Source organism: Phascolarctos cinereus, unplaced genomic scaffold, assembly GCF_003287225.1.
Source record: "Phascolarctos cinereus isolate Bilbo 61053 unplaced genomic scaffold, phaCin_HiC Scaffold_5;HRSCAF=322, whole genome shotgun sequence".
NCBI classification, from domain to species: Eukaryota; Metazoa; Chordata; class Mammalia; order Diprotodontia; family Phascolarctidae; genus Phascolarctos; species Phascolarctos cinereus.
In genome coordinates, this window is record NW_027555958.1 from 79,908,437 (window position 1) to 79,932,515 (window position 24,079).

Here is a 24,079-nt window from a genome sequence, read left to right on the forward strand (position 1 = left end):
TATACCTCATGAACTTCCTTGCCTCAGGACCAAAGGTATACACTTGGCAAGGATTTGAGGTACACTTTGAGACAGGGCATTGAATCCATGGCTTTGATTTCATTATACCATATCTCAACCAGGTGATATAACATCATAAGTAAGCCAGTCCAGGGAATCTAATGGCCTAAAAGAATTAATATGTCCCCAAATTAGTCATTTATTTCCTAGTCACTGATAGGTCTACTGCTTGAAGTTAATTATTATTTAAGTATAAAAAGTTGGATAATATTGCTATCTTGGAAAGGTTAGAGGAGACTTTATAATCTCATTTCTTTTATTTCAAATTACATTTTACAATTCATAAAAACCTCAGCAAGTTCTTCCTAATCACCAGTGTGCTTTCATGTATGCTATTGGTGATCTATTATTAAATCCAAAGTAAAAATCTGTGTATATTATTTTAAAGTAACAGAAATTATTCTAATAAAGTTTAATATATGTGTAGCAAGAATAGATATAGAAAGTAGGCTTTATAATATATGTGAAATCAGTTCTTTTTGCTAATTTATTCTAAGTCAGTGAAGAAAAACAGAATCATAAATTAAGTTTTCCAGCAGACAAAATGTTTATTTAGTTTGCTAAATCAGATAAGAAATGAAAGCAAAGTTCTTTTATCTGAACTACTTCAGCCTCCATGGTGATGGTGGTGGTGAGGGAGAAGTCGTCAATTTTGAATGTATTTTAAAGCTTAAAACTGCACCAAGATGGGGGATACCCTGTTTTTGTAATTAAATAATCCTTTTTAAACAACTCTTTTTTTTTCATGATTATATTCAAAATTCAAAATAAACCTGTCTTCCTTCCAAAGAAATGTTGTGCTATTTATATTTTTAGGACAGTTCCTCTGGCAATGTATCCGAAGGTGAAAGCCCTACTGACAACCAGGAGGATTCTTTTCAGGGAAAACAGAAAACAAGAGATAAAACTGCTACGCCAAGAAAAGAGGGCTCCAAACGTTCTGTACTATCCAAGTCAGTTCCTGGGTACAAGGTAGAAGAAAAAAGCCCCTGACTCAGCTTCTTTCTGACCAGCCTCTCTCCCTGAAATATTTAACTTTGGTTTTCAAAATATGGAACTTCTGCTTGCCGTACTTCACTAGCTGCTCCTCTGTGGTGTGTTCAATCTGTTTGCTTCCTTCCTTTTTGCTTTATTCACTGGGTGCTTTTCTGTTACTTTGGCTATTTAGTAGCTTTTGTTTCTGTATCTTAACAGATTATAATAGAGGATTTTTTCCCTTAAAAATATCCAGGCAAGTATGCATTTAAAAATCTTATTTTCTAGGCAATAATTTTACATTTATTTCATCTTTGCTTTAGGTAATGATCATAGCCACCTGGCATTTAATACCTATCATCGCGTATCAGTATTTAGAAGAGCCAAACCAATGCTATGCTGTAAAGTATCACAATACAGATGGATATATAGTTAGATTAATTATATTTCTAGAGTGCCTTTCACTGAGAAAATCCAAAATTAATTTAGTCTATAGAGTATTTGATCCACCAGCTAAGTGTAGCCACCTCTGGGGTTAAAATAGCTATTTAGTATGTCAGACAGACTTCTGCTATAAAATTTAACAAATACGTAGTCTGATAGGAATATAGTTCTGCATCATTGCAGTTTTAACTTAGTCCAATTCTTTTTGTTTTTTAAGTGGTCTCTTTGAAAAATGTATAGAGAATGATAATTCAATGAGTACACTCAAATTAAATTCTAAAATGAATTATCAGTATTCGCTTTAGACAGGGGGACAGGGTAGAGAGAGAGGAAGATTGGGTGCTCTTTTGTAGTTTAAGTACAGCATAAAAGGAGTTGGAATTTAGCTGTAAAATTTTAAGGTTAGGGTAGTAATAAGGAAGATGGAATAGTGCTTTTTATCTAAAAACATTTCAAAATGTTAGATACATGATCTTTTTTTCACAGTTTTTAGCAGTTTATTTGAAGTTGTACTGAAGGAAAGATAGGAGTAAAGTGATCAGGAGGATTTATTGAGGAGAGATGTTAAATTTTGTTTTATAGGATTGTGAGTTGGGGTATTTCAGAAGAAAAAGTTTTAGTAAGCTGTGTATGGCTTTCCCCTTTTCTATAAATATTTCCACCAGCTGTTCTGTAACTAACTGAAAAATGCTTCTATAGACCACTAAGTATGTGTTTTTACAGTCTCTAACAAACATATTTTAAGCTTCAGCCAGTATCTGCTCTTCTAGGAGTGGCTTAAACATGTTGGAAATATGTAGTTTTTAACAATTACATTTTAATTCATAGGACTGTTTAGTTATTTATTAAAGACTTAAATTTCTGCCCAGTAATTGTAAGCAAATGAAATCCAAAGATGAATTTTAGAGAAGTGAATTTTCATGAGTGAGTATGTACTGCTGGTCCAATACAACTAAGAACTTGATATAAGAGTAACAGACTTAAAAACTCATTGTCCTATTTTAATTTAGTCTAATTCTTCTCAGTCTTAAGTGATCATTTTGAACATATAGGGAAGATACTAGACTAATCATGGGTAAAAAAAAGGGTATTTGAAATAAATGTTAAACTATGTATGTAATACTACAGACTAAAAATGAAGACCTATTAATTCAATACTATCATTGGTTTAATGCCTAAGAAATAGTTACATATGAACTTGAAAGTTTAGCACCCAAAGTTGTTAAACACATCATGGAGCATGTATGTTATATCATTCTCCGTACCTTTCAGTACTTAATGTTTTTGATACTTAGAAGATTGGAGTTCTGTTCATTGATTTCAGTGACAACTCTACAGGTATAACAAGTATCTGAAACTTTAGTAGATTTCAATATGTACATGCTTAGTAGAAGTTAACTTTGGTATGAAAAAAAAAATGTAACCAGTATTGATTTGCCAGAATGTGCCTAAATGTGGGGGTACTTTTAGCTGAAGACTCTATTTAGACTTTACGAGATGTGAGTTTTTAAAATCAAAATGTTTATGGTGTTTTGCTCTAGATTTCACTCATGCTTACCCTTAGTTTATAGGAGAGTATTTTCTAGGTTACGTTAACCTGACAATAAATCACTATTGTTAGAACATGAGACTATAAGTATATAATTAAAATCTATATTATGTTAGTACTGCTATGAAGGTTTCATTTAGCTTTTGGTTATTTTCCCCCTAGCAGGAAAAACTGATATGTTATATATGAAAAACCTTTTTTTTTTTTGGAGGGGGACAAGCCTGAAGACACTTAGGACTATTAGGATACATATCATTTAATTTGTTGCAAATATGAATTTTTGATGTTGCTGCGACTAGTGGAAATAAGATTTACTATCCCAAATGTCGACCACAGGGTTCTATTTTCTGAATCTTCAACAGAGTTTTGCACGTTATTACCTCTGTCCTCCTCTTTACAATCTACTGAGAGACTAGGTCCCCACAACATTTTAAATTTGTTTTATGTGAAAATCCTGCATGTAAATAGTCTGACTTCTTATAGAACTCAGAATGATTGAATGAGTTAGAGTATTTGATTGAGACTAAGCTAAAGCAGCAGCACAGAAAACACCATGAAGGTCACTCTCTCTCTCACTCTCTCTCCCTCTCTCTCTCTCTCTCTCTCTCTCTCTCTCTCACTCATTCTCTTGGTCTCTCATTTTCTTTCATCACTTTCTCTCTCTCCCTCCTTTAAACTTTTTTATTTTATCAAGAGGAAGACCATTGGGTAAGATGATATCAAGCTTAAGAGTGAACTTACAATTTTCCTGGTATCTTCTTTTCTCCTAATTTTTTCATGTATTTTTATGATTGTAGAACTTGAATTGCTGTGGAATGTGACTATATTTAGCTTTGCATTTTATTTCTTTTGCATTATTTTGTAAAGGAGCTTCTATAACTGAAGAACCCTTTCTTAGAACTTAATATTATGGGGTAGTACTTCACTGTTTTTAGTGAAACATGTTAGAGAGAATGGAAATACTATGCCAGTATCTTATTTTAAAATTCAAGTATTAAAAATAAATATACCTGGTACATGTAGCACACAGGTACAGTAACCAAAATTCTTCTTAGCTTTGGTGGATTGAGAGGGAATTTTCCTGCTATATATTATGGCAGTTACAGACTCAATCATATCTGAACTAGAATTTGGATTAGAGAAGTGCACTTGCTAGCTAATTTTTAGAGTTTTTGTTTCATTTTGCTTTAGGAAAATACAAGAACCTTATGCTTAGAATGTAGCAGTAACAACAGAGGGTAAAACACTGCAAGACTGAGGTTGGAGCTGTGACACTATCCTTTTGTTGGGGGGAGCCAGGGTATAAAGGTAGACATAGAGGAGATGTAGAATAGGTAACAGTAAAGTTTTATATGTATGTTTTCACTTCCATGATATTTATTATTTTGTAGAGACATTTGTGAATGTTTAGATTTATTTTATTGTTTTTATTATATTTATGTATAATACAGGTTGACTGCTTTTTTAAATAAATAAGCAAAAAATTCCTTATGAATGCCTCTGTCATCTTTTGCCAAGGAATATAACATATAAAAGAGCTTTTAAGCAGTGGACAAACTTTTCAGGCCTTACAGCTTATGAAGGTGACAAAATGAGTCTTTCAAAATTGTCCTAAGATTGGAAATTTGGGAATGAATATCTAGATATGGATCTCCTCAGAGTATTTGGTGTCTTATGAATGAGAATTAAAAACTTAAGACATATTTGGAACAGTTTTAATCAAAAGGGGCTTAAACAGTTTTTCACGTAATAATTTTCTTTCCCTTTTTTGAAGCTTAAAAACTTGTTCTCTACCAGCTTTGTCCTTTTCCACTTAGTCACACCTTGCCTTTCCTCTCCCCCCACTGAATGTGGACCATGTTTCTTTATTTTCAACTGACTTTGTTTGTTTGGTACCAACAAACATTGGTAAAGATTTAAATTGCATTCTACTGCTTTATGGGTATGATTGCAGCAGGAGAATGAAAATAGAGCTAACACAGCTTGAATTCTGGTTGTGTGTGTGTGTGTGTGTGTGTGTGTATGTGTGTGTATATATGTATATATATTACTATATATTTCAGTCCCCAACACTTGTCATTGGACTGTGCATTATAAAGTGAAGTAGGACAAACTTTGGCACTAAAACTATTTTGTGTGTATTGATGAACCATTTAAAAACATTTTTTTGTTCTCATTCGTTTTGTGAAAGCAAGTTAAGTGTTGCTGGCACATTTTCTAAGTGCTTTTATCACAAGTTACTAAAAACACTAGCCTTGCCTTTCTGAAGATTTCATTTTTTTCCCTTCCAAATGTTTGGTACACAGAAGTGAATCCTTTTTCCCTTTTAGTTTATTTTAATGAATTTGTGCAGTATGCAAGGGGACCAACCACAAAATCTAGTTTTCACATAAAGAGACATTTTACAAGTGACAGTATATTAATGAAGCCTAGTTTCATTTTGTAATTTAGTTTCTCATATAGATATTGATTACAATTAATTTTGGATATATACTAAAAAAAAAACCTAGATATTACCCAGTCATGCAATATCATTAACTTGGAAATTTTGTAAAACTTAAGACTTTTTATTCTACAATGGGAAGAATAATTTCCATATAACATTTTTATTTGTTTACCAAAATTTTTACATTGTTAATTGGAAGGAGGAAAGTGCAACATTGTATTATATTTTCCTTCAAATCCTTGATACAAATTAGTTTCGATGATACTTGAGAAGTGTAAATTACTACATTCAGTCTTAACATGAGCATCTTATTATTAACCTACAATCAAATTAAAATTAAAATTCAAGACCTCAGTGATCATATTATGTTGCAGATCTATGCGTGTTGAACCATATCGTACAAAAGTAAAAGTAAGGAGATACATTAAAATTCCTTTTAAACCCATACTAAGTTCTTCTGGCATGAATTTATAGCCCTCTTCTACCCTTCCAGCCAAAGGTCATTCCAAATGCTATGTGTGGGATTTGTCTGAAGGGTAAGGAGTCCAACAAGAAAGGAAAGGCTGAATCACTTATACACTGCTCCCAATGTGATAATAGTGGTAAGTATTGATATATCTCTTAAATTTTTAAATGCAATGTTCCTTGTTTCAAAAAAGTTTGTTCTCTTAATTGAGCTAGAAGTATCAAGTATAGAGAATACTTTGAAAGTATATACAAAGTTTCATTTCCTTAAGATAGTCTTGACATAGTGGCTTTTCAGTAAAAATCATTCTTTTTTATAGTTGAGTATTTTAATAAAACTTATTGAAAAGATGTGAAATTTGTGTCACGTATTACTAATATTGGTTTTGATTTAGGCCACCCTTCTTGCCTGGACATGACTATGGAGCTTGTTTCTATAATTAAGACCTACCCGTGGCAGTGCATGGAATGTAAAACATGCATTATATGTGGACAGCCCCACCATGAAGAAGAAATGATGTTCTGTGATGTATGTGACAGAGGTTATCACACTTTTTGTGTGGGGCTCGGTGCTATTCCATCAGGTAATCAACCAAAATCAATCTTAGTATTCTGTTGTAATAGAACCTTTCAGCATTGCTCAGGACTAAGTAGAAACATGCAGATTGTAATTAAACTCTGAAGGTGGAGGCCTTGTCTTTGTATCTCCTCCAGTGCTAAGTCTAGTGCTTTTTACTCAGTAGGTACTAAAATGACCACTTCAGTGACTTAACTGACCAAAATATTCAGTGATAAAATAAAGATTGCTTATTAAACAAATAATATTATTCATTTATTTATCATGGAGTATTTTAGGCAATTATGTTTAAACTGTGTATTTGGTAAGATTTCTATTAAAGGATTACTAGAAATTTACCCGACAAAATAAAAGAAATAGTGTACTAAAACCATTCTGGAAATCTATTCTGAAATGTAGAATTTAGGCACTAAAATGTTACTCAAAAATGTCAATTCTGAAATGGCCAAAGTGAAAGAGTATCAGTTTCAAAACCTTGTGAATTTTATTTTTGAAAACTTTCACTTGCATAGTTTAATACTTTAGCTTCATACTAATGTAATGAAACAATACTGTTTTACGTTTATATATTTTGAATACCTTATTGAAGCAGCACAGTAGCTTCAAATGGTGTTAGGGTAGACAAAAAATTAAATAATACACCTTTCACTATGGTAACTTGATACAAATTAAAACAAATACATGTGTAATTTTCTTTTAGGTTCGTGTAATTTTTGAAACTTTTCTGCATAATTTTCCAAAAATTTCAGTGTAAAATATGCCTGAAAGTAAAGATGTCCAGAAATTATACTAAAGAGCTAAGCAACTTGTATATTACTTCATGTACTGTAGTAAGTTGATATTATCAAGTATAGAATGCAGCGCATTCATGCGTGGTGCTGTTACGGTGCAGTTATGTATTTGATGTATTAAAATGTTGTAAAAATAGAGTAGCCATGCACTGAGAATACTATGGAGACGAGCCCATCAGTAATTCACGAGAAAGTTGAGCAGGACAACTGAATTGAAATTCAATCAAAAGCCTTATTCTGGGATTTTTATTTATTGAGCTTTATAAGAATGGTAATTTCTGAAAGTGTTTAAAACATTCCTTTGGGTCCATGCAACAATGTAGCACCAAAGGTAGAGTCAGTAATTCAATGCATTTGCATAATTTGTTGTACTGAATTCTGTGCTGTAGAAACTAATGTTATATTGAAAATTGTGTTTTTTTCTTTAAGGCAGCTTCACATTTTTCTCCTTGTGTCAAGGAGTATCATTAGTGACTGATACAAGAGAAGAGATTGTAAAGATATTTTGATTAGATGTTAACAAGTAAAATTCTTTGTATATTAATCAACAGTTTTTCTCCTAGGTCGCTGGATTTGTGATTGTTGTCAAAGAGCTCCCCCAACACCCAGGAGAGGGGGCAGAAGGGGAAAAACCAGCAAGGAGGGATAAAATTACAGTTTTTACCCAGATGATGTTATTTGCATTGTGAAAATTTTGGTGCCAGTCAGTTTACCACTTTGTGAAACACACTTCCTCATATTGTTGTCAATAAAGCATTTTTCAGTTTTTAACTATGTACTTAAGTTCTATGAGTTGACTTATTTCTAAAAAGTTATAGCATACTTCTCTGTAAGCCTAATTTTTTAACAATCTACACATCACTTTATGTAATATAAAATCACCTTCTTTCTGAAAATTCAATGGAATGTTTAAAAAGTTGATTTTTAGAAATTGATAACATTTTATTAAAAAGCCTAAACTTATAGTTTCCCTCATTTTTGATATTCAGCTATGGACTACTACTTGAATTTAGTTATAAATGTACAATTTAATAGTTCAACTATGATTTTATAACTGTCTTCAAACAGTAGTCCAGTGCTACAGGCAAATACCCAAAACAACAGGATAAAATTAGGGAAATTGCAATTTTTAGATAAAATTAATCTCAATGATCAACTTTTAAAATGTATAGTAAATAAAATTAATTTTAATTAACACAGCTGGTGTAAAGGAAAGTAAACTGAACCGGATGGAGACTTGGGCTCTGTAGGAGTGGCCTGATACTAACCAGCTTTGTGATCTTGGTTCCCTAGAAATTCCATAGCTTCTCTGAGCTAGAAACTTTCTCAGGCTTCTTCCAGTTTTACAATTGTGGTTCCATGAAGTCTCAGCACAGTTTCAGTTATTGTACAGAATAACTCTGATCACAGCTGAACTGTTGCTTTATTCTGTGGTTCCTGAGAAAGTCTGGAAGTGTATGCTGGGGTCAAAGGTATTTCTAGCTTTACTCCACCAACTTAATGTTGCTAATGCCTCTTCTTTGTAAATTACCTGGAAACTGTGCAGCAAAATATGTAGTTAGTACCATTTATTTCTTAGGCAGTGTGGGGGTAAATGAGATTTATTTCACAGAGATACGGGACTAATCTCCATTTAAAAACTGATCATCTTAACTTACACGTTATAATGTGTTTTGTAATAAGTAGTTTGCTTTAAGTAGTGTAAAAATTTTAGAAAGTTAAATTTTAATACAATTTTTGCAAATTTTATATAAAATCTGTACTCCAAATTGTTTTACATAAGATTACTGCCATACTTAATGAATGCCTGACAAACTGTTAAATGAAATCTAAGCTTTTTTTTTATTGTACATTCTCCAGTTATACGAACTCTTCTTTCTTTAAAGAAAACTAAAAATCTTGTGCTTGCTGCTCTTATTTTGGGGGGAATTACAATACAAAAGTAAATATGGCTTTTTTTCCCCACCCACCATAAAAAAGGTCCCCTGAACCCTATTTCCTGAAACATAAAAAGTAGCAATGTTCACAGCAAACCACAATCCACTTCACAGGTTAAGGGTACTGTATTCCAGTGTATGTTTGTCCAATGATGTTAAAAAAGAATCTCAAGTATTAGTTTCAAAATGCCAATTATTATTGTCCAAACAATGGATTCTTCATCTTGAGACGTATCTTCTGGTGTATAAGGCTGCTTTTGGCTTGTAGCTTTACCATCTGTGGCATAAGTTGCTTCCCCAAATGGATATTCTACAACCGTTCTATCATAATATACTTTCATTTCAAATTCACTCTCAAGGTGAGATGGATGTCCATAGATACCTATTCCCACAGGGCGCTGGAAATGTCCGGGCACGAAAACAACATCTTGGCCACAAGTTACAGACTGTAATTCGTATTCATCAAAACTTGGATGAAGGGTTGTATCAGATACATACAAATCTGCATCACCTTTTAAGCTTTTCATTTTAAGAACTATCTTCCCTTCATGATTTAGTCTCAAATAGCTATAATTTCCAGCTCCGATATGCCCCTGAACCACATGCAAGAGAATCCATTCTTCAGGTACTTCCTCCTCCTCAATGCTATTCACTAAGGACAGTGCTTGGGATGTTAGAAGTATCAGAAGGGCTTTCTTCCAGGGTACTGCCATAATTGCTGACGGCTTAGTAACAAAAGAACTTATTTGTCATCTGTAAATGTCCTGTTAATATAAAACAAAATAATTACCAACAACCTCGATAAAGCTCTAGTCAATTCATGGTTTACTAACACATAGCTAAAGTGAATTATTTAGCCAAAAATATAAATAAATAAAAACCCAAACCACTTGGCTATTGCTTACTTGGCCAACTTTCCCTCCGTGATGACATTATCTACAGGCTACAGACAGAACGCGGAGAATGTGTCTCCATTCTAGAAACAAAAGCTTTCAAGAACAGGGGGGCTTTCAGTCTTTCCCCTTAACGTGAGCCAGCCCCGGGCACGGGACAAGTGCACGGGCTCCCCCCTCCGCGCTTCCCCCGGTGGCGGGCACGGGACCGCGACCTGGTTAGCAGGGACTTCGGAGCAGGGCTCAGGCCCAGCAGGAACACGATCTGTCGCGGGTGGCTTGCGGCACCCCTTCCACGCAGGCGGCACAGGGCGAGTTCTTGGGTGTCCACCGCCTGCGGGCTTAGGCCGGGCCCGGGCAGCCCCAGGGTGCGGGGACCGCGGCTAGCAGGAGGCCGGGCGGGCAGTGGCCGTCAGGCCAGACCGGCGGTGGGCGCGGCTCGACCCGGTGTTTACGCTGGAAAGGGGCGGGCTAGAGTCCCGGCGGTACCAACAGTTCGGGGCACAGGCAGGGTGAGAGGGCTCTTCCAAACAGCGACCCCTGAGAACCACGTCCTCCGCGGCCTGGGTCTCACCGGCGCTCCCCGGAGCTCGGCGAACCTCGTCGGCACCATCTGGTCCAGGAGCCGCCGCGGCCGCCGCAGCGGACCAATAAACCGGAAGTGGGAGAGGCCAGACACCCACCTCTCGCGAGAACCAAGATGAAGCCTGGGGCTGGAAGAGGTGAAGGAGGGCGGGGTGCGGGAGCACTAACGCGTTTCTGTAACCCCGGGAGACCGGCGAGGCTGGGCTGCGATTGGAGGGGGAAGGTGGTGGGTGGAGAAATATCGTCTCTGGCTGGCTGGAGCCAAGGCCGGAAAAAAGATTACAGGAACGAAACCGGAACTGGGGCTAGGACTCCCGGGGCCTGGAAAGCTTCAGGGGTTTACAACTCAATGGTAGTGACTTTAGGCTTTCCGAGACTCCTACAGCCCCCTCTTCACTTCAGCATCTTCCTGGAGCTCAATTGTATTGTTCCCTCTTCAGGGCAAAGCCCCCAGGATACGAACCATCCGTCGCCCTTGCTACTGTCGACCTGAAAGTTGGTTAAAGAGACAACAAGCTAGGTGATGAGTAAATTCATATTGTTTTGTTCCCTTAAGTTAGCAGCATGTAACATGTTACATGGAGGCAGAGCTTTAACTCTTGACTGCACCAGGCAAGTTTTGGAGGACATTTAAATCTTGACTCAGGATGTCTGTGTTACTCAGTTTTATGGTCTCCATATGTTTAACCAGAGCATGAGAAAGGAAATTTAAATAAGATAGGCAAATGTCAGATCCAGGATATCTATATTTCCTTTACCCCCATCAAGGCAGTGTCTGGGTTATAGGCGCCACAGTGGTTATAAACATAAGAATGCTCTTGGTCAGCTTTAGCTGTTGACACAGGAAGAGGCATTCTTAACTCAGGAAGGAAAGATTAATTCAGGTTTTTGGCCCTTATTGGGGCTCAATTGATCTTAAATGATTATCACTACTCTGTGTATCTTTGTGTCAGGAAGCAGAGAGATTGGAAACAAGAATGTCTCCTTTTTTTCTGATGCCTTTCAATGCTGAACCTTCTCCAGATCACCTCCACTCTGTATTCCACCACCCTACTACTTTGCAAGTCCCCCCCCCTCTCTTTTTAATGAACTCAAGTCTCCTAGAAAAATCCGTCCCAAAATGTTCTATTTTGGCCCAGGGTGCAAGTAAATATAGCTTGCATGTATATAGATCAGGGGTTCTTTTGTGGGTGTCATGAGCCCTGTTGAGGTTTAGAGGTTTAGGGGTGATGGGACCTCGAAGATGGGTCCTGCCTGAATGATTACGATCCAAACCTCCTTTGAGCCAAAGACAAGGTTTATTAAAGATTTGCCATATTGACCAGACTCTTAAAAAATCTGAATGTTTATGACACTGGTATCTACCAGCGATCATGATTGGCTAGAGTTTAAGAATCTGAGCACCTTAATGGAGACAAGATGGATCTTATATACAGAAAGACTGTGGGAGGGAGCTAGAAGTGGCCAAGTAGTTGGAGGAGGGGTCTAGGAGAAGGGGTCTAGGGAGGATCTTGATGGGAATGACTGGGTGGTAGAATGGGGTCTAGATAGGGTCAAAGGTAGAAAGTGGCCAGGGCAATAGGGCCAGGCAACAGACAATGAAGGTTGAGCTGGGTTAGAAGTAACAGAATTGAGAGACTGGATATAGCCACAAAAAAGGCCAGTTGAGTGGATTATAGCTTCAGGCAAACTCTAGAGACTTTCTTGAGCAAGTGGGAACATTCCAGGAGTTCAGGGTAGGGGTTTCCAGAGCCTGTATCCCTTAACGCCCCTTTGATTGTTTAAGCTGCTGGACTCCTCATATTAATATTTTAGGTGCATAAAATTAAATACATACAGTCACTAAGAAAACCAATTATAAAGAAACAGCTATTTAAAAAAAAGTTCATGGATTCCAGATTAAGAACTCCTGATATACTTGTGCCCAGAAAGTTTTAGTTCATACTCCCAAAAGGCTATAAAACTGCACACACCCTTTGATCCAGCAATACCAATATTAGGTCTGTATCCCAAAGAGATCATAACAAAGGGAAAAGGACCCATATGTACAAAAATATTTATAGCAGCTTTTTTTGTGGTGGCCAAGAATTGGAAATTGAGGGGATGCCAATCAATTGGGGAATGGCTGAACAAGTTGTGGTATATGAATGTAATGAAATACTATTGTTCTATAAGAAATGATGAGCAGGCAGATTTCAGAAAAACCTGGAAAGACATACTGATGCTGAGTGAAGTGAGCAGAACCAGGAAAACATTGTATATAATAAGAGCAAAATTATGCCATGATCAACTTTGATAGACAACTTTTCTCAGCAATACTATGATCAAAGACATTTTGGAAAGACTCCTGATAGAAAATGCTATCCATATCCAGATAAAGAACTGTGGAATTTGAATGCAAATCGAAGCATACTATTTTTCCTTTTTTTTTTCTTTCTTGTGGTTTTTGCCTTTGATCCTAATTCATCTTTACAACATGACTAATGTGGAAATATGTTTAATATGATTGTACATGTATGGCCTATATCAGATTGCACACCATCTTGGTGAGGGAGTAGAGGAAAGAGGGGGATAAAATTTAAAACTCAAAATCTTATAAAAGTGAATGTTGAAAACTATAAATAAGTTTTTAAAAAAGAAAGTCTTAGTTCAAGTAAAATCTTGTACAACTTTCAGTTGTTAAAACAATCCTCTGAGATAGGTTGCCCCCAAGTAATATTATTAACTTCATTTTTATGAACTGAAATGCTGGTCTTAGAGTCAGGAAGACCTAGGTTGAGATCCCCTCTCTTGACACTGTTACCTTAGGCAAGTCATTTCATCTCTAGGTGCTTCAGGCAACCCCCTGGATTTTTTTTTAAACTAAATCCAAAGATAGGTTCTAGATCTATAGGCTCCCTGATTCTACTACATTCTACTATAGTCCCAATTAAACTGGAAATGTCTTTGGTCAGAAGAAGAGAGTGTGTTAAAGGCAATACAAATATAATTTGTCCAAGAAAAATAGGGCATTCTCTATAGATAGTGATGTAATTCCCTGGAGGAGGAGTAATATGAAATCTGCTATCTATCTCAGAGGGCTGTTCTAACTGCCCAGCAAGCTTTTCTTTTTCTACTGGCTTTATTTCCACTATTGAGAAAGTCTTTGGATTGTTATGGGCTTTAATTCTAGAATGAAACTGCTCTTTTGAATCAGATCATGTTGAAATGTATCTGCAGGTGGAAATTTCTGTGACTCACTTTTCCCACAAGAAAATTTTCCCTTCTCAAAGGAGCTTTTTTTCCCCCTTAGCACGGATCTCCTGGTGTGTGTGTGTGGGGTATGTAGGTACCAGATGTCTACCAGATGATTTGAAGACAATGATCTCCTTAGCAACTATCTCCAGCAGGATCAGATTTTGGCCTTATAATTCCAAGCTACATTTGAAGAGGCATTTTAAAAATACATTGAAACCAAAAACAAGGACTCTTGTGCAGCTGTGTTCATGTCCCTGCATAGGTGCAAAATAATTACTCGTTTAACAGGGATTACAAATCACCAGACTGGGCGTTCCTGGCTTCTCTCCTAAGTACCCTCCACCCCCCCTCCCCATAATTTCTCTTTAACCAGGCCCAGCTGTGAGACCCGGACACTGACAGGCAAATGGGAAAGAGGCAAGTGCGGTTCTAGTCCCCAGATCCAGAAGATAATGTTAATGCAGGTGGAAGACAGGATGCAACCTGCAGAAGGCCACCATGGGCCACCATGAAAATAGAGCTAGAGAACAACTTGTAAGGTGCTAGGAGAAAATGCTTTCTTTGCTCCTGAAGCTGAGAACTACAAGGTGAGAAACCGCAGAGTAGCTAGCTACAGAGTACAGAGAGTTTAAGCAATTTGCCCAGCTAGGAAATGGCAAATGGCAAAGTCAGAGTTCAGAACCAGCTCTTTAGGATTCTGAAGTCTTGCTCCTTGCTCCTCGACTATTCGCGAGACTTGACTAGTAGCGCCATCTTCTTGCCCTTCTTGCAGCAGCTTTCAGTTTATACTATTACTCTGTGACATGTTCATCCTAGTTACAGAAAACCCTGGCTATGCCACTGCCTAAATCCACTGTATGTCTTATAGACACATTACAAACCTAATTCACAGAATTTCAGAGTCTAAAGGAAACTCAGAGCCATCTAGTCCAACCCATACTGGAAAAAGGCTCCCATTACAACATCACTCCTTAAGTGGTCATCCAGTCTTTGCTTTAAGGTCACTTTGAAACTAGCTTCTCCTCTTAACATTACTAGTTCTGTTAATTGGCAATATCGTTTCCCCAGTAACCCAGGTTCTTGAAATTTCAGTCACCTCTGACTCTTTCCTCTCCCTTGTCCCTGAATCCAATATGTAGTCAAATAGTTACCTCCACTATATCCTTTGGATCTGTTCCTTCTTTCCATCTGACTACCTTTATACATTACCAACATGACAATTTTAGTTCAAGCCATATTACTTCTAGCCTGGCTTATATTTTAGTGCCCTCTTAACCTACTTCCCTAGACCTAGTCAACACTGCTCACCTCATTCTTTCCACTACTGACAGATAATTTTTTCTAATATACAGATTTGATCATGGCCCTTTCCCCACTCAAATGGAAAGTGATTCCATTTTGACTACCAAATAATGAGTAGATTGGTGCTTAGCCATTGTCCAGTTAACTCCCCAGCCCTATATTTCTAAGCCTATTTTAAGTTGTTTTTTTTTTTAAAAATATCCTTTACTTTAGGCAAATTGGATTACTGGCCCAAAAATACCTCATGCTTTTCCTGTTCTGGAAAGATTGGTTGGGGCCAGGTTGTGAAGGGCTTTTAATAGCAAACAAAGGAATTTATATTTTGGCTTGGAAACAGTAGAGAGCCATTGAAGTTAATTGAGTAGGCGAGTGACATGATCAGATCTCATCTTAAGAAAAATAACTTTTAGAATCAGGGTGGAGGCTGGACTAGAGTGGGGAGAGACTTAGGACAGGGAGACTAGTAAGAAGACTATTGCTTTAATTTAGGCTATTAATACTCACTTTAGAGGACCTCAACTCAGGCTGGGCTGTATGAATAGAGAGGGTCAGATGCAAGAGATGTGAAGGTAGAAAGAACAAGATTTGGCAACTGAGGGGATATGTGGAATGACGGAGAGTGAGGAGGTAAGAGTAATGCTGAGATTATGACCCCAGAAGATTAGAATAATTACTAGGTCTTAGACAGAAATAGGAAAGCGTAGGTTTTGGGGGAAGGATCATAAATTCCATTTTGGACATGTTGAGTTTGAAATGTCTCCAAGATATCCAGTTGGTGACAACAGTTCTGAAACTCAGGGGAGACAAGGAATAAATATATAGATCAGTCAGTATTCTGCACAGAGTTAATAATTAAACTCGTGGGAGCTGATGAGGTCCCCAGGAGCAAGAGTATAGAGAGAAAAAAAAGAAAAAGACCCAGGACAAAGCATTGGAGAATATCTGCATTAGAGGGCATGGAGAAGGGACAAATAGACAGGAGGAGAAGCAGGAGAGAATAATGTCACAAAAGGGGATGTGAATAAGCATTTATATAGCTCCTGTTATGTGCCAGGTTCTTTACAAATGTCTCATTTGATCCTCACAACAACCCATCTACATATATACATATATACATATATATATATGCATATATATACATACATATATATATACATATGTATATATATATATATATATTTAAAAACTGACCTGGAAAACAGGTCATGAAGAAATAATTTAAGAATTACTGGACTATTCAAACCGATCTACTTGCTGCTCCCTGTATTCCACACTCTTTCCTGCCTCTATATATTCATGTAGGTTGTCCCTGTTCCATACTTAAGATATTCTGCCTCTTCTCACAAACCTTAGGAAACAATGGGTTCCCTGCCAGTATAGGACTACAGGTAGATGCTAAGTTACTATTTTTATAGAATATTGAAAAGTAGATTCATTCCAACAACAAAAGCACCTAGCCAAGAACAAGTTCCCTTTGTTCCTGACAGGTTCCTGCCTATTTCAGTCTGATTGTCCTACCATGCCTTCCATATTTCAGTAGCCCTGGAATGATGATTTCCCAGCTTCAGAGTCTACTTCCCAATAGAAGTGGGGAAGCAGTACTCACCCCCCATCCTCAAAATCCATCGCCTCACACTCTTGAGGAAGCCCCCTTCAGATTATCATAGAATAATGAATTAGTTTAATACTGAGAAGTGCACATTCATAGGAATATGCTCAGATCTGTTTGTAGGCCAAATCAAATGTAGCCTATTGCAGATAATATTGATGACAATTGTATTGTACAGTTGGCAAAGTGTGTAATTTTATTGGATCCTCACAACAACCTTGGGAAGTAGGTGCTTATTAATTATCTCCATTTTATAGATGAGGATACTGAAGCTAATGGAAGTTAAGCGACTTGCTCAGGGTTCACATAACTAGTAAATGTCTGAGGCAGGATTTGAACTCAGTCTACCTGACTCCCCAGTCCAGCACTCTATCTGCCCTACCACCTAGCTACCTAGTAAATGTTCATTTCAGTGAAGCAGATATATGCCAGTCACTATGCTCCACAGTAAGCCCTGACTATTTTACAGTGGTATTCATATTTTTTCCTCATGACTATTATTGATATTATCACTCATCTGGGTAAAGCATTATCTTAATTGTTTCTAAGATATTTTCAGACTTACTGAGGTCATTTTGAATTTTAATTCCACCTCTTAAGAGATATTGCTGACCTTGAATACTGCCCAACTCATTACCTCCCCCCTTTTACTATCTCTCACTAGCTCTCTTCTCCCCATCTTCTAAGCCCTGAAGAGTAAGAAGTATAAGCCTGTTCCTGTTACATAAAGCCTGCTTTCCTTGTCAAGCCCAAGTAAATGTAGTGCTTGGAGAATCTCAATTAAAATGTAGTATAGCAATTCAGGGTGTATGTTTATGATTCCTTTAAATAGTCAAGGTGATTATAAGTTTTGATCTTGTAAAATAGTCCTGCTTTCCTGGCTACAAACTATTGGAACCCATTACTATATAAATTGAATGCTTTGCTTTCAAAGTGTGGGTATAAATCAGAATCATGTTTAATTGTTTGTTACAGTCTTAAGTTGAAACTAATAGTAGGGGCTGCTGGAATGTTATTTTAATCAGCTATCAAAAGGCACAGATGGTGGCCAGTGGTAACTGGTCAATGATAACTCACATACTGTTCCTATTTGGTGACAAAACAGCTTTTTATCAAGAATATTTTAGGCTCCCTCAAGAACAAGAACTGTGGTCTCATCTTTGGAGATATTTTTGACTTGGATAAGAAAACTTGTAAGAGTAAGTTAAACATCACTTGTGGTGTAAATTTGGATTATAGGCAACCAAGTTAATTTTTTCCAAGGGTCTCCAAGAATCATGATATAAATTAATATTATATAATTATATTACTAACTAATTGTTAATTTGTGATCCATCCTTTTCCTCTTATTTTGGTCAAGACCTGGCTTTTGAAAAGGCCAGTCAATCTCTGACGGGCACGACCCATAATAAAATTACTCCTAATCCTTAAGGCACCTGCTCCTTAACTAGGTTGGGCTGGGCCCCACCCAAATGGAAGCCTGGCTTTTGTTTATCCCAAAGGCAGAAGCTAGACGAGCTCCATACCAAGAGTTAACTAGCGACCTTGGTCACTTAATTAAAGTTCAGATTAATCTGACTCATGAAGGAGAAAACTAGCCTGAGAGGTTAGGATGGAAATAACTTCCTCTGCCTGAATTCTTGGAGGCTGCTGAGTTTCAGGATCAAGCTACATTCTCAGCAGAAGTTGAAGATTTTCTAGCCCACCTGTCAGGGGGAGTTTCCTATTGAGAGGAACCCACCTGATTTTAGATGTTTCACCTTCCCATAAAACCATTTCATTGACCATGGTTGAATTGATGTAAAGACCATAATAAAAGAATTAGAGATTAGGATTTTGGTTACCCAGAGAAACCAATGACCATAAATGTAATGATTATTGGCTAGGTTAGTTAATAAACTGATTATTTATACCTGAAAACTTTGTCCGTTGGAGTTCTTACTCGAACAGTGGCAGAGACAGCTTGTTTAATAGTTCTTGATACTTATAGCCCTGAGTTTTTGTCAATCATATATATTTTTTAAACTCACTTCCAAAAGTTTGGGCTATTTCAAATCCACGTGGATAGCGTTAAAGAAAATAGTAACCTGGTGGAAATAAATATCCAGCCTAAGTTTGAAAGTGTAAAGACTAATATTATTTTGTTTATTTTGTTTTTGTTTTTTTTGCTTTTTGGTGAGGCAATGGGGGTTAAGTGAATTGCCAAGGTTCACACAGCTAGTAAGTGTCAAGTGCCTGAGGTGAAATTTGAACTCAGGTCCTCCTGACTCCAGGGCCTGTTCTCTATCCACTGCATCCCCTTGCTGCCCCTATTTAGTTTATTTTTTAAAATACGAAGGATATGTCTAGTGTTAACAGATTCAAGAATAAGAGTAGGCTGCTTATTGCATATTTTATAAAGCTCAGTTCCAAAGGTCAGTAATAGTGTAGGTTGTATTTCACATTAAAAAAAAAAGACCTTTCTTTTTGTCCTAGGGCTATAAGGAAAAACATAACCACTACGGTGCAGCTCTTGACAGTCAGTCCTTTCACAGGTCACTTCATTTATTTTCGCATCCTTAACCTTCACTGAGGGGGAAAAAAAGTCCAATCAGAATCAGAGAATTAGAGTTGGAAGAGATTGTTTTCTGCAGCCATCTAGTATAGACTATCCTGGAAAAAAAAAATCCCTATCTAGTAAAGTGTCAGATCCGCAAGAATGAATTTGGATATTTAATATATATGTTTTTTTCTTTTCACCTTCCCACAAAACCACTTAATTGGCCAATGTTGAATTGATGTAAAGACCAAAATAAAAGAATTAGAGATTAAGACTTCAAACTACTTGGCATTGGTTGAATAATGAATCAATGTCCCTGGGCTGGAAGGAACTCAGAGATGTCCTCTCTTCCTTTTGCTAGTTTAGTCCAGAAGTGTTTGCCTTATTCAGAAAAGGAACCCACCAACTCCCATTCCACTTATGCAGAAGTCTTATTATTGTTGGGAAAATATCAAGCCCTAATCTGTCTCTTTGAAAGTTCCATCCATTAGTGTTCCTCATCCTGTTCTCTGGCACTAAATTTTTTAATCCCTCTTCTATATGCAGAATACTCGTATACAGGTATCACGTACCACCTGAGCATTTTAATTTTCAGGCCAAGTATTCCTAGTTCCTTCAAATAATCCTCATAGGCATGGACCCAACTCCCCAGATATCCCAGTGGCCTTTCTGATGCTCTCCAGTTATCCAGGTCTTTCCTAAACTATGGCTCCAAGTAACGAACACAATGCTCTCAGTGGGATCTGAATAAGGCAGAGCACAGTAAGACGACTATTAGCTTCTTTTTTAACAGCCTCTGCTAATGCTACCCAAGATCGCATTAGCTTTTTCTGGTTGCTATATCACACTATTGACTCATGCTGATTTTGCAGTCTACTAAAATCTCCAGCACTTAGCACAGTGCCTGGAACATAGTAATATCTTTAACATGCTTAATAAATATTTATTGACTATTGACTTGAATATTGCCATCCATCCATGTGTTTATCTAAGTCATTGGGAAAAAATATTAAAAAGCACAAGGCCATGTACAAAGCCTTGGCCCACTCCACTGAAGATCTTCTGCCAAGTTAAGGTCTAAACATTAATGAATGTTTTCTGAGAACAGCGATGTAACCAGTTCCAAATCTATGTAACTGTACTATTGTTTGGCCCATATCTCTCCATTCTCTCTCTCTCTCTCTCTCTCTCTCTCTCTCTCTCTCTCTCTCTCTCTCTCTCTCTCTCTCTCTCTCTCTCTCTCTCTCCTTCTCTTTTCTCCCCTATCCACCCCACCCCAGGAATAGTATAAGATTATTTATCTTATGCTTTGTTAAAATCTAGGTAAACGAATATATTCTTCACAGCATTCTAGTTTCTTTCAAAGCTCAGCTCAGGTCGCCTTCTACAAGGAGAACTTTCTTGATCTTCCTTGCTATTAGTGGCCCCTAAATTATCTTGTATTTATGCATTTCTTTTGTATCTAATTTTATATGTACTTCTAAGTGTGTGCAATAAGTACTCACAGGTGAAGAATACCTTAGTAACAACACTGATTTGTTTAGTTCAGAAGAAATCCATATCCAATATACTCATCATTCACCTTCATATCATCTTCCCTGCCATTCATTTTTAAGATTAACAGCACAAAGTACCTTTTCAGCATAAGTGTGGCAACACTCTCTGTCATTACATTACAACAATGATGTATTGATAAATATTTAACAACTAGCTCTCCAAAAAAAAAAGTATGCAGCACATACTTTTAAGTTCAATTTGCATTAATATTTTCTCTATCACTTACTTAAGTCAAGAGTAGATATTCAACAGAACAATAAATCCAGAATTTGCCAGTTTCTGAGGTAGAAATGCTCACACTAAAAATTTAACAGTCATCTCTCATGAGCCTGTATGAAATGGCTCCATCACATCCTTGATTGTAAACCATCAATGACTTAGTAGATAAATCTTAGGGAGTTGCCTGACTCACAAAGAACTTAAATTGAATGTGTCAGAGGCAGGATATGAATACACATATTGACTCCAAGACCAGCTTTCTATCCATTAGACCTCACTACCTCTATTGTCACTGGTAATGATTCTAGTGTTGATTTCATGTAACATGGAAACATATCTCTAGGGTAAAGTTTGCTTGCTGATCTAGAATCCCTGAGTACTCAACCCTAAGAACTTAATACCTTTACTTGGGAGTCTCACATTTATTCTTTGCTTATCTGATTCTGTTTTCTTTAGTTTACAACTAAGCCTATTTGTCCCATCGTTGTTTGAGTTTGGAATTGCAGAACCATTGCCCTTGTAGTAGATGGGATACATGGAGGAAATTTTGGGTGCCTTTTGCAATAGGGACTCAAAGGAAATTTGCTTGCCCCTTTAAAAAAATCACCTATGGTATAGAAACTTGGGGAGAAATTTTGGTGCACCCTGTATAGAAAAGGACACCTGGAAATTTTGCCCATATCTCAGTTAGGATGGCCATAGGCATTGAGAGAGTCATGGAGGAGTTTCTCCCAGGAGGAGTTTGCTTTCTTACCTGAAGGTGAGGGAGTAACTTCTAGTCTACTCCAGGTTCCTACTCTTTGTGGTGTGAGTGTCATGTGCTCTGGTATCCTATAGAGATTAAGCTTTCCTTTAAAGGTGGGAAGGTTGGTTTTCTTTTTCTTCTTACTGGTCAGTGATTAAACCCTCTCTGTGAGAATGAGTCCAGAGCAAGGGGAGCCCTTATAGGAAATGAGAGTGGCAGAAGTACCCCAGCTCCTTGTCTTATCAACCGCCTTCCCCTTCTCACTCCCCCTCTTTTCAAAGCTGACAGCCTAGTCCTAAGATCAAGAAAAAACACAACAGAGACAGAAAATAAGCATGTCACAAACATGGCCACATGTCATGAGCATGGCCACATGCCAAATGTCCAGGTGGGCAAATAAACAGCATTTCTTACTTAGATGTATTCAGGAAACAAACTAAATTATCCAGCTAGTGTCTTTTGTAAATATTCTCAGGTTCAGATTATAAACAGTTTTGAAAGTCAGGGTAAGGAATTTAGATTTCATGCCATAGGGAAGGGATAGCTATTGTAGATCCTTTAGCAAGGAAGTTACATGTTGAAAACTGTTTTAGGAAAATAAATTTGACTTTGGTACATAAGACAGGTCATTGTGGGGATTCAGTGGAGGCAAATACAATTAGGAACAATTTTTAGTAATTTAGGCTATTAAAAAGCCATTAATAGCTAAGAGTCTTCTGAACCTCGTATGTTTTAGCTTTAGCATTAATGTATTTTGACAATTTGTGGCAAGAACTCACATTCATACAGATCATTTTTCAAAAATATGTACAGCAGGACATGGTAGCTCATGCCTGTAATTACTGCTATTGGGGAGGCTCAGGCTGGTGGATTAGGCTATAGTAGGCTTGGCTGATTGGGTCTCTACACTAGGTCTGACATCAATATTATGAGCCCCCAGGGAGCCGGCTGCTTAAGAAGGAGTGCATTGTCCTGGTTGGAAACAGCAGGTCAAAACTCCTGGGCTGATCACTAGCGGGATTGACCCATGAGTGGCCATTCCACTTCCAGCTTGGATGAGAGGGAGATCCACCATCAGAAAGGAAGGAAGGAAGGAAGGAAGGAAGGAAGGAAGGAAGGAAGGAAGGAAGGAAGGAAGGAAGAAAAAAGAAAAGAAGAAAAAGAAACAAAGAAAGAAAGAAAAAAGAAAGAGAAAGAAAAAGAAAGAAACGAAGAACGAAAGAACGAAAGAAAGAAAGAAAGAAAGAAAGAAAGAAAGAAAGAAAGAAAGAAGAAAGAGACTGTGTAAGTATACTGAGCATTTGTTTTTGTGTGTTTACATCTTTGTTCCCAGTGGGTTAGGGTTAGCATTAGTAAAGAGCTTCTCCTACCAAAGCAGATTAGCAACTTCTTTGCAATTTTATAGTCTTAGAAAGTTTCTTGGAACACTGAAGCAAGTGACTTGCCCTGAGTCACAAAGCCAGTCCATGTCAAAAGTGGGACTTGAACCCAGTTCTTCCTGACTCCAAGGCCAGCTCTCTATCCCCTGATACTGCACTGCCTAACGTTTTAATTATGCAGCAGTAACATTTAGCTTACAGACAAGTATGCCAATCAAGTATGACAGTGCTTATTTAAAAAAAATTAATCAACATTTTTTAAGCGTTTACTGTATGCCAGGCATTGCGCTAACAATTTATTAAGGAATTACCTTTAACAGCTTCAAATAGAAATATCACAAATACCATAGTCAGAGGGAGAAGATGCATATAAAGAAAGGAGAAAAACAGGGGTAATAAGAGGGAGAAGACATATACACAAGTAAAATATTAGAGCTAGTCAATGGGACTAGAACTTCTAGGAAAATTTGTTGGATTGTTTTTAGGAAGCCTTGCATTGAAGCTCCTGGTTAGGCATAATATCAAGGAATTTTTTTGAGCCTTATAACTCTCAGAAAAAGTGTGAGCAAGGCCTTTGAGAAAAAAGAGAGGGTGACAATGCTCTCTGTGCTCCTTTCCAAACTAGAGGAGAGAGAAAAAGGAAAAGGAAATAAAATTGCCCTTCCCAGCATGAGAGCAGGAGGTGAAAAAGGGGTAAGGGCCAGCTGTGGAAGCCCAAATCCTGATTTTTCAAAGTTCAGAATACAATGCTCTCATTCTCCTTCTTTACC

At 37.3% G+C, this 24,079-nt stretch overlaps 2 protein-coding genes across 4 annotated transcripts in view; one reads left to right on the forward strand and one right to left on the reverse strand.

The window, feature by feature from the left end:
• The window catches only part of PHF10 (PHD finger protein 10), a 33,148-nt gene extending 25,063 nt beyond the window's left edge, over positions 1-8,085 (forward strand). For both annotated transcript variants that reach the window (XM_020972079.2, XM_020972078.2), the window contains exons 9-12: positions 877-1,032; positions 5,968-6,076; positions 6,335-6,523; positions 7,871-8,085. In XM_020972079.2, coding sequence (XP_020827738.1) covers positions 877-1,032; positions 5,968-6,076; positions 6,335-6,523; positions 7,871-7,956 — 540 coding nt within the window. In that variant the 3' untranslated portion in view covers positions 7,957-8,085. The remainder of the gene's footprint in view (positions 1-876; positions 1,033-5,967; positions 6,077-6,334; positions 6,524-7,870) is intronic.
• Positions 7,520-10,441, reverse strand: CUNH6orf120 (chromosome unknown C6orf120 homolog). 2 transcript variants are annotated; one of them, XM_020972081.2, is made up of 2 exons: positions 10,353-10,441; positions 7,520-10,008 (listed from the first exon to the last, which is right to left on the reverse strand). In XM_020972081.2, the coding sequence occupies exon 2, from the start codon at positions 9,955-9,957 to the stop codon at positions 9,400-9,402; it is 558 nt and encodes a 185-aa protein (XP_020827740.1). In that variant the 5' UTR covers positions 9,958-10,008; positions 10,353-10,441; the 3' UTR covers positions 7,520-9,399. The 2 variants fall into 2 exon arrangements, with proteins under 2 accessions (XP_020827740.1, XP_020827739.1); XM_020972080.2 differs by lacking the exon at positions 10,353-10,441 and adding an exon at positions 10,150-10,277.
• Between the last annotated feature and the right edge of the window lie 13,638 nt (positions 10,442-24,079).